At 36.9% G+C, this 11174-nt stretch overlaps 1 protein-coding gene across 1 annotated transcript in view; it reads left to right on the forward strand.

Annotated features, from left to right (window-relative positions):
- LOC128647246 (guanine nucleotide-binding protein subunit alpha-11) overlaps positions 1–10695 on the forward strand; it is a 225565-nt gene extending 214870 nt beyond the window's left edge. The window contains exon 7 of the mRNA XM_053700037.1: positions 3527–10695. Coding sequence (XP_053556012.1) covers positions 3527–3717 — 191 coding nt within the window. The 3' untranslated portion in view covers positions 3718–10695. The remainder of the gene's footprint in view (positions 1–3526) is intronic.
- The last annotated feature ends 479 nt before the right edge of the window (positions 10696–11174 follow it).

Here is an 11174-nt window from a genome sequence, read left to right on the forward strand (position 1 = left end):
ATCTGAATCACGAAAAAAATTTGGGTCCAGTGTCCCTTTAACAGCTTGGCTCTGGTGCTCTTTGTCTCGTCCTGCTGGCCAGGAGTGATATTCCCAACAGTAATTGAGGATGCCATAGACTCACCATATCCGGAAAGAAAGAAATTTATCAGGTAAGCATAAATGTTGTTTTCTTGCCAACCCCTATGTGGTGTAGTTTTGCATGATAGACCAGATAGACGTGCACTCTCATGGTTTGTTTCATTGTGTACAAAATGGATTAGAATAGTCTCTTGCTTAACGTGCTGTTAAAACTCAAGAGGAGGATATTTGTGCTTCATGTGCAGTCATTCAGAATGTAACAGTTTTAACATGGCATCCCTGTCTTTCTGGTTTGGTGATCGGTCTCGTTCTTTTTGTCTGGCTCCTCCACTTCAGACTTTTTTTCTTTTCTTAATTTTTGCTTGGCGAAATGGTTGTACTGGTAGGAGAGAAGACTGCTGATAATTTTTGTTTTGAAGTTACGATCTATTGCAGGGTGAATGACTATTAGCAATACTTAATACTCTCTTTATGGGCTGTTGCTCTGACTGTGAATAAAGGGCTTTGAATAGACAAGAAGTTATTAAATACAAAGGGCAATGTACAACCTGTGCATAGCTGCCAGTCACCTGCTGTGTTCAGTAGAAGTGCATTGCTGGATTATAATACTGCCTTGTCTCATCTGATCTGGTGGTGATATGTTTGAATATCTAAAACCTTTTTCCTTCTGTTGACAGTGGGAGCCCACAAGAATATTCATAATCTATAGGAAATACTATTCCTGGCCACCAGGAAAAGGCAGACATCACAAACAAGACTATAAATATCCCTCCCACTTCTCTACCCTCCAGTAGTTCTTTGCTTCGTATCATGGAGGTAGGCAGAGAGAGGTGATCTGTAAAGAAAAGTTTGACATGGATTGGCTCATGTAATACTGATTGACAGTGGGTCTCCCATGCCTCTTTCCAGTCTAACCTAAATCCCCTGTCTGATAACGCGGAGTGTTTTACACTAAATTAGACTCATTTATAGGTAAGTTGTCCTCTCTTTCATGGCAACTTGTCTAATAAAGAGGCGGTGTACGTCTTGTCTCTGTGCCTAGGATGTGTGTACTGTGTACTTTCCTATCCCCTTTGACAGGCAGCAGCTTTGCTACAAGCTAACCCGAGTACCAGGATTCAACATAGGGATGAGAGTCCAGTGCTTCGGCACGTTCGTAAGTATTTGTCATACTGTGGACCTTTAGAACACCCAGTCATAGTCACAATTAGGTGCTTGTATACGGCCGCGGTTCTCTAAGACCCCAAGGAACCTGGTGTCAGGAAGAAGTGTCTCCCGATCATTATTCTCGAGTTGAGAGCTATATAAAATGCGCTTCTAGATTGGCCACATTTGGGTTTTTCCTGGTTTATCCAATATAATTTGGACATCACCACCGTGGCCTACATCAACCATCAGGGAGGCGCACAGAGTGGAGGAGGTGTCTCAAATCCTGCTGTGGGCGGAAAGTAATTAATGTCAAGTTTCAGCTCTACAACATCCCAGGTGTGGAGTATTGGGAAGTGGACTTACTGAACAGGCAGATTCTTCACTAAGAGGAGTGGTCCCTGAATCAGGAGGTGTTTCTGGAAATAACTCGCAGATGGGGTGTTCAAGATATAGATCTGATGGCTTCCCGCCTCAATTAAGCTCCCGAAGTATGGATCTAGGTCATGCGGAGCTATTTCTAGTGGTCCCATGGAACTTCAACTTTGCTTATCTGTTTCAACCATTTGTTCTTCTGCTCAGAGTGGTTGCCCCGATCAAGCAGAAGGGAATACCAATTATTCTGATAGTAGCTCCTTGCGTGGCCATGCAGGATTTGGTACGCAGACCTAGTGAGCATGTTGTCTGCTCATCCTTTGCGACTGCCTGTTCATCAGGATTTACTGACTCGAGGACCATTCTTTTACCAAGACCTAGATACTCTGCAGCTGACTGCATGGAATTTGAATGGTTGATTTTAGTTCCAACAGGCTTCTCTGACAGTGTGTTGATCTTTTATTCAGGCTTGCTAGCCTGTCACCGAACGCATCTACTGCTAGGTCTGGAGAACTTCCCTACACTGGTGTGATCAGTGAGATTTTCTTGGCGTAGAGTGGAGACTCAGTGTATATTTCAGTTTTCTCCAGGAAGGTCTGGAGAAAGGCTGATAGGCCCATTCTGTTAAACCTCATATCTTTGCCCTTGCTGTCCTGTTTTTCTAAGAGTTGGCTAGTTTGCCAGAGGGGTCTAGATTTTGTTTAGACTCTGGCAGGCCCAAATTGACCCTAATTTTGTAACTATTGCTCCCCTGTGGAGCCCTATACTTGGTTCTCAAGGTTTTCGTAGAGCTCCCTTTGAGCCTCTGCATTTTGTTGGTATTAGTTTTCTCTTTGGATAATGATTTTCTTATTGGCTGTTTCCTCTGCTCATAGAGTAGTGGAGTTTTCGGCTTTGATATGTGGTTTCCGTATCTGGTGATCCATCAGGATAGGGTTATGTGGCAGACTCAACCTGTTTGTTACCATAGATGGTGAATACTCGTAACGTCTTTCTGGACTGTTTCCTTCACTTGTCTTAGTCATCCTCTAAGGAGCGACTGTTACATAATTTGGAAGCAATCCTAGCGCTAAGGAGTTTCGTCAATCCTTTTCCTTATTCATCCTGTATATTGGTAAGCACTGCTGGCAAGGACCTCAGCTGTTTCGATTTCCTTTTGTTTGTGAAGTCTGATCAGTATGAACTATAGGGAAGCCGGCCAGGTGCTGCTTCGAGAATCACGGCACATTCTATCAGTGACAGGTCTTTTGCTTGTACCTTCAAGACTGAGGCCTCAGTTGAGTGGATCTGCAGAGTTGTACTGTGGTCTTCATTACTCTCCTTAATGATGTTCTACAAACGTTATGTTTTTTTGTCTCAGTAGAGGCATTCCTTAGAAGTGTTCTACAAGAGGTAGGTGGTACTTATGACTGCCTTCCCTACTTTTTTCCCTACCGAACATTTGTGAACTCCACAGCTTGGGTATTGGTTTCCCATAGGTTATGAAGTTTCTCGTGGACTCATTGCTAATTGAAGGAAAATAAAATTGATTCTTACCTTGAATTAATTTCCTTCTTGGCAGTGAGAGACCACCACCCCGCACGAATACTATTGTATAGTAGCGGCAGTTGGTGTTTGTACCTCTGTACCCCTTGTATCTCTCTTCATTTTTCCTTATCCTTGGCTGGAGTGTAGGGGAAGTGGGAGGGATATTTATAGTCTTGTTCGTGGTATCTTTGCCTCCTGCTGGTGGCCAGGAATAGTATTTCCCATAGGTTATGAATGTTCTCGTGGACTCTAACTGCCAAGAAGGAAATTAATTTTACAGGTAAGCATACATTTTATTTTTGTTATTTAAATATGCTTTCCTTGATGCAACTCTGTTTCCAAATACCTTTTGCATTGGTAGCATTTTCATCAGCTAGTTTTCTCCTTTACTTTGTAGGTCCTCAGAGGGATGCCACAACGGCCCGGGAGTTCATCTTGAAGATGTTTGTAGACCTGAATCCTGACAGCGACAAGATTATCTACTCTCATTTCACCTGCGCCACAGACACTGAAAACATCCGCTTTGTCTTTGCTGCAGTCAAGGATACGATCCTACAGCTCAACCTGAAAGAGTACAATCTGGTCTGACCAGTCTCCCCATCTTACCTTTTCATACCTGTTAGCGTGATTCCCTGCTATCTAAAAGCTGAGCGCTAGCATGCGTATAAGGAGGATAGGACGGCTGGTCCTAAATTTTGTTTTAATGTTTGTTTTATTTTTCTATAAATACATTGGTTTTTAAATGGGATTTTTGCCAAATTAGTGAAAATGCAGCGTGTTGCTGCCCACCTGCCTTGGATGAGTCTTTTAAAAAAACCCTCTTTTTTTTTTTTTTGCTCCCAAAATTTTTTAGTCGGTATAGTGAGAATTTTTTAAGATGGAATGTATATGGGTGCAGTTCATCGTTATTTTTGCACCCGTATTCTTAAAGGGACATGGTAGTGATTCATTAACTTGCATGACTTTCATGGTGGAAAACAAATGTTGGTTTTAATTAAGTCCCTCAATGACATTTACACTTACAGTGTTTTTGTAATTATGAGTTTTTGTCTTAAAAGCAAAGTTCAGAGCTAAGTTTGCATTTTAGTACTTTAAATCCATTTTTTCCTTTGCAAACACCATTTTTTTCTGTAGTTGATATAATGCTTTAAAGTTAATTAATCTTTTCCCATGTCTTTAAAAAATAGTTTGGTCATGGTGCCAGCGTGTGGCCTGTCATTATTTTTTCCATTTTTTTTCTTCTCATCCAGACTGATATAATTGATTTGCATAACCAAATTGCAGCCACTCTCCAACTTCTTACTAAGTTATACCTTGTCTTGTTTAACTGCGTTGCATGTTTTTATAATTATAATGTAAATTACAGGGCTATAAATCTGTTTTATTTCAGAGAAGGTTATCTGTTCCGTTCTTATTACCCTGCCATGCTCCCTTTTTATTAAGTATGCCCAACATAAATGATTGTGACTACCTCCCAGTGGCATTTTGGGGTGGCAAAGGTAGTGCCAAAAACCTATAGTAAAATAGTTTGTTTCTCTCTTAGCTTTTAAAACAACTGTCTCCTCATCCCATTTGTTTGTTTCTGTAAGTTGCCATAGATGCCATATTTCAAGTTATCTTGCTATGTGTATAGAACTGATACATATTGAAATGTATTCCCTTTTTGTTAGGCGAGACAGTAGTATGATCTGTTAATATTTTTAATTTACATAAGTTCTTGTAACTTGAGGCTAATTTTCAGTCTGCTTATGAACTGTACAGAATTTTATACAGAACTTCTGCCTGACCAAACTCCTTCCTCAGCAAATCTATTGTCCTTTTCTAGGTATTGCTAGGCTATTTTGATCTGATATATTTGTATGACCTATAACAGTGTTCAAATACCTTTAGGACTATAGAAAATGGGACTGATGCTGTTTGCACATTTGGACCAGCAATGGACAATGTTCTGGGAAATTGTAAGCTTGGACAATCTTTTTAATTTTTTTTTTTTTTTTTTTTTGTAGGCAAGTATGTTGCAAAAAAGGATTTTAATAGGGCAGACAAAGTTCTAAATAAACACTAAGCAAATACACTACTATTTGCAGGGCCTTTTACGGACCTCTCTAGCATGTATTAAATAATTTTGACCTGATTTAATCTCTGTATTCAAAATAAAGTTAAAGGAATTATGCTAATGCCCAATGCATACTAGTTCCAACTTTGAGGCCAGAGTCATTCTAGATCTGAGATTAATATACAATATGAAGAGAGAACATTTCTTAAATCATTCTATATCTACACTGGAATGTCCCTTTTTAAACACAAGGCTTTGCCTTAATGATTTGGTTGGTGTTTCTGTGTGATTGTGATATTTAAAAGATTCAAGACATGCATTATTTATTCCCCGCCCCCATCTCTTGCCCAGAGTATGTTTCAAGCGGTGTTCGTTCTCAAGTCTGTGCAAAAGCCTGTTTTTTATCTTTATATTGAAAATGGAAGTTCACACAATTCACTTATTTAATTTGACACTGCTTCTGGGGCTTTAGGAGTTGTGTTTTTAAAACTTTGCAATGCTTTTTTAGGTTTTTTTTTTTTGGGGTTTTTTTTTTTTTTTTTTTTGCATTGATGCCCAGTGGTTGTTCTACGTCAGATAGTGGGTAATCAAATATTTTTTTTCCAGCTAATAATTTAGTAGTTCGGGAGAGATTGTTTAATAGGACTAAACTCCATTCCTTTCATGAAGTGCAATTTGTGTGAAATGCAATCTCTCAGCATCTCACATTTCTCCTCCGCCCTCATTTGCATCTTTTCCCTTATTTCTGCTAAAGAGTTTGGGCAAACCAATTAAATTGAGCATCTATTTACCCTAATTTAAAGGGGTTGTAAACCTATATATATTTTAATACACTCCATTGTAATGATAACCGTGCATAAAGCTTTTGTTTCCTTTGTAGGAAAAGGTCATTAAGGTAGTATCATTCATCGCTGCGTGCATGCTTATTGCAATCGCCAGTCAAACATCTGATTCAAGTTGTGTGTTTTTCTTCCGAAAAAGCAAAGAGCACACTCCCACATCTGTTGAAATCGCATGGGCAACAACATGCAATATGTATTATCATTACAATTTGCTGAGTTAATTTATACATGTTGACTGCCCCTTCAATCATGGGATACACTACAGCCTCCTTTACTACACACAGATCACCTTCTCTGTGTGTGTGGAGTTGGCCCTTTTAGATCTTCCAGGGTTATTTATTGTATATAAATTACTGTTGGGTATTTTTTTTGGGCTATATTGAAGTCAGATGATCCTCCTGTCTCATGAAGTACTACTTGATGATAGTTTTTTTTTTGTTTTTTTTTTTGTTTTGTTTTTTCTTAAAACCAAACCCTGAAATTACTTTATTGAAGTATCCCATTTGATCTGTTTTTCTTGTGACTTTTTTTATTTTTAAATCCCTTTTGTCAATAGCAAGACTGTAAAATTACCATCAAATCTGTTTTGCATATTAACAGCTAGTAATCTCTTGGTTGTTTCTATTTTGATGGCTTTGAAAGCCCTGTAAATTTTAATTACTGTATTTGTCATTTATTGTCTGTGGATGGCACTTGCTATCCTCTTATGTAAATCATTTTTGTTATAACAAATTTATATGCCTCTGTTCATTTTCTTCAAAACATACATTTACTTACCATTTCAGTGTGTTCATCATAACACCTTTCTATGCCGTTCATTTTCATCCAGCAAGAGAGAGATTTGTTTTAAAAGTAAGAAAAAGTGTGCATTTTGAAGTTGCAAGAAAACTAAGCAGTATCTTGATACTAATTCTACTTGGTTACACGGACAATCCTTCATCTGAGAACATTATTATTATATATTTTTTATTTTTTTTTAATAACCTTTTAGGAAATCTACTTCTGCTCTTTAGGGACGTAAAGCATCTTATTCTTTTCACAAGTTGCATTTTTGTGTATTTTTTTCTCCTGTTTATATAATGTATATTGTCAATAATATATATATATTTTTTGAATATGCTTTTGTGATTGTGTGACCTGCTTACTCTTCCCCCACATTGCCAATATTATTTTGCACTGGGTAAATTAAAAGAATACAACTCATTCAGTCTTTATGCGCTATCAGAAAGGACAAGCTAAAGAGACACCACACCTGATTAAGTTTCTGATTATTCTTATTAACCTAGATGAACAGTGCACTCCCCCCCTCCTTATACTTTAAAGGGACATGAAACCCAAATTTTTTCTTTTATGATTTAGAAAGTGTGTGCAATTTTAAACAAAATTCTAATTTGCGTCTATTATCTAATTTGCTTCATTCTCTTGATATCCCATGCTGAAAAGCATATCTAGATAGTCTCAGTAGCTGCTGATTGGTTGCTGCACACGGATGCCTCATGTGATTGGCTCATCCATCTGCATTGATATTTCTTCAACAAAGGATATCTAAAGAATGAAGCACATTAGAGAATAGAAGTAAATTGGAATATTGCTTAAAATTGTATTCTCTTTCAGAATCATTAAAGATTTTTTTTTGGTTTATTGTCCCTTTAACTTCCACTCTCACTTTCAGAGTATTATTTATTATTATTTTTAAAGCATATGTTTATGAATAGGGTGCCTGTTCATACATATGTAACACTATAATAATATAAGTGCCAAACTGGTGGTGATAATGTTTTTTGTTTTTTTTTTAAGATACTTTTGTGATTTTTTAGAATCGCCTCAGAAATTATGGATATAAAGCCTCTGACTGCTGGGATAAGTAGACACCCCTTCCACTTCCTGCTTCAACTATTTTTCACTACCAATTTGTAGTAACATATGTGGAGCTTGAGCTCTGCATCAGCATTGTTTGCTTACTATACATAAAGAAAGGTTATTCACCTCTCAGTATAGTATGTTTACAACTGAACTACATCCACCCCAACCACCTGGCGACCAATCTTAGGGACCTCACTTGTGTCCTAAAATGATTTCTGACTTTCTTTGTAATGTTGATGGGAATGCATACCTCAATTTATCCTTTTTGTACCGTATTCTAGTCCCTGGCTGATTTCTACAAATTAATTTTGGTGAACCTTTAAAACTTCAACATTTTATATACCATATGTAAAATGACTGTATAGAACCCCCCTCCACCCAGTTAAAAAGGGTTTAATCGGAATGGAGGAGATTGGTGCAGTCTTCACTCATGCCAGTCTTTCCCTATTCCTGTTTTTTGTTGTTGTTTTTTTTTAAAAATAATTTATTAGATCAGTATACTGAAATGGTTTTGTCTAGTAGCCCTCAAATGAAGTAATCTGAGGCTTAAATGCATAACTTCCTGTACTCCATCCTCAGTCAGGGACTATAATTCCCTTTTTAAATATTATTTTCCCTCTAGGTTTAGAGAGGAAAACCATTTTTTTTTCTGTTTGTTTGCTTCATCTGTTTTCCTTAATGCTTCAGGTAGTTTTGTGTTTAACATCAAGAGGAAGTATTTAACTGATTTGTGGCAGCTGCATTCTTGTGATGCTGTATTGAAAGAGTGTTCCCCACTTTAATTTATTTTACGTCTCCATTCTGACCCTGGCAACCAAGGTGAATAAATCTATTCTCCAAATGGAAACGTATCCTCACATTTTGCTTATTTGTTCTTTAAAATATTTTATTTTATGGATAAAAAAAAATAAAAGAAAGCCTAAGGGACAAACTTGTTTTTGTTCTGGTGTGCATTTGTTCTGTTTTTTTTCTAATGAGGATGGGTATTCCTTTTGGTAGTATGGATTAGGGCTCTTTATCTGGAATCTGCAGAATTCCATAGCAGGTCAGATTTTACAATATTACCATGGATGAGAATTTGTTCATTCTTGTAATTTTATTTTATTAAAAAAAAAACAAAAAAAAACCCTGCAACCTAGCATCAAACAAAGCCCACACTGCACATTGTATATTTTGGTTTTATGTCTATGCCTCTTCCCCCCTTTTTTTTTCTAAATATGTACTTGGCTACATCAGTAGTCAGAAGCTTTATATCCACTAGTACTGATATGGTTTTACTTTTAAGTGAATAAGTCCCCCCCCCCCCCCCCCCCGTCCCCAAGAAGTATGAATGTATAATTTCCTTTCATTTCCCACATTTTTATTGTCAATTGTGGCAGTCTGTTATCACCAGCAAAAGCCCAAAGCTGCTATTAACATGAAGTGCAAAACTACGCGCTGGAGTTCAAACAACTGCTTTCATTTAAAATTAAGGTTTTTCTTCCCTTTTTATTGCTGATTATCAAGACTGACTGTTGTAATACTTTTTTCAAATGCAATGTGTGGAAAATTTGACTTTTTGGGATGTTGTAGACCACTTTGGTTGAATATGAATCAATCCTGTAGAAGCAAAGGAGTGTCAAAATTTATATGAAACAAAATAAATCAGAATCCTTTTTATGAAGAGAATCATTCAAAGCTGTATGATTGAATATATTGATGTATATTTACCATTTTTTTGCAAAGGATGTGCTTATAGAATGTATGTAAACTCTTATAGACTAGAATTATTCTTCCTGATGTTTTTATACATTCATTGCTAAATTTAAGTCAACATAGTTAATACAGGGGACCAAAACTGCTTTGTCTGTTAACCTATTTGTGTTTAGTAAGATCATAGTTGTGAGTCAACAGCTGCCATTTATAAAGTTTTTTTTAAAACTATAATTGGCATGGGGAGTACAATTTGGTGTGCTCATGGCTAAATAAATTTATAGGATGCTCACATTCCTGAAAGTTATTAAAACCTGCTAATACCTCCTTTTAAGACATGGATGGGGTACGTTGGCCCTCCAGATGTTTCAGAACTACATTTCCAATGATGCTCAACTGGACTTCAGAGTGCCTAAGCATCATGGGTAATGTAGCCCTGAAACATCAGGAGTGCCAAGGTTCCCCATCCCTGTTTTAAGAGGTAAGAAATTGGCTATCTATTTCCAGCTTCTTTTCTTAATGGGACCTTGGAGTGATGCATTGATTTTAATTTTCCAAATTCTGTGAGCATTGCACTATAGGTGTAAATCTAAAATTAGCATGATTTTGCATAGTTTAATTCACTTTTCCCAATTTAAACAGCTCCCACTGCTATTTTAAAATACCAAAAGTAAGAATGGTTGTTGCTTTGAGAGACTTAATCACGGTTTCTATGAGATGTGTCTCTCCTGAGGCAACAAGGCCTCTATAGCATGCTTAGATTGACATAAAGTATCTGTATTAAAGTTTCTGGTTGTATCAAAACATGGGGGATGGGGGGGGGGGGACAAACCTGCATATTTAAAATGCAGTACTCATAAGTGAAGCAATGAGTCGGTCCCTTTAACTAATTTTGTTCCCCTGACATCAGGGCACTGTTAACAAAAAAAAAAAAAATGTAATAATAAAAAAAGTAAAATATTTAAACACTTAATTAACCAAGTTGCTTCACTCTCTATGTCCTCTTGTTCTTACCTTTTTATTTCCCTTTTACCTAAATGCACACTGGAATTTGATTTTTCATATCTTGTCCTTAAAATTGTTTTAAATTGGAATAAATTTTGTTCCTATAAATGGCTTGGTTTCTTTATTTTTTCTCACTCTCAACATCAAATCAATTTATGTGGTATGCTAAGCATGTCTAACAGTTTATCTAGCAGGTCCAGTACTTTACTCCATAGTATATTTTTAAAAGGTATTTAAAGTCTAATACATGTAATCCTTAATTAAGCAGTTTATTAAAAAAGTTGTTCATACAAAATGTCCAGGGCCATCATCATGTTCTTCTTGGCTCCAGAACTGATAAAGTAATCACTTTGGGTTCAGTATTGTAAAGCACTCTGGTCTGGTGAGAAAAGTCTTGTTTGTATTGCAAGTTCCTCAAATAATTTTAGAAAGGCAATTTATATTTTTTGTGTGTGAGATCTGATTATCTTGCTATGGAGGGTTTTGGTTGTGACAACAGAAGGTGTTTTCCTTCTTAGCTGACGAGAGTTCATAACATGTGGGATATACTCCAGCCTATCAGGAGGTGGTCAAGAACCCTCACAGAA

The sequence above is a fragment of the Bombina bombina genome, chromosome 2, assembly GCF_027579735.1.
Source record: "Bombina bombina isolate aBomBom1 chromosome 2, aBomBom1.pri, whole genome shotgun sequence".
Classification (NCBI taxonomy): domain Eukaryota; kingdom Metazoa; phylum Chordata; class Amphibia; order Anura; family Bombinatoridae; genus Bombina; species Bombina bombina.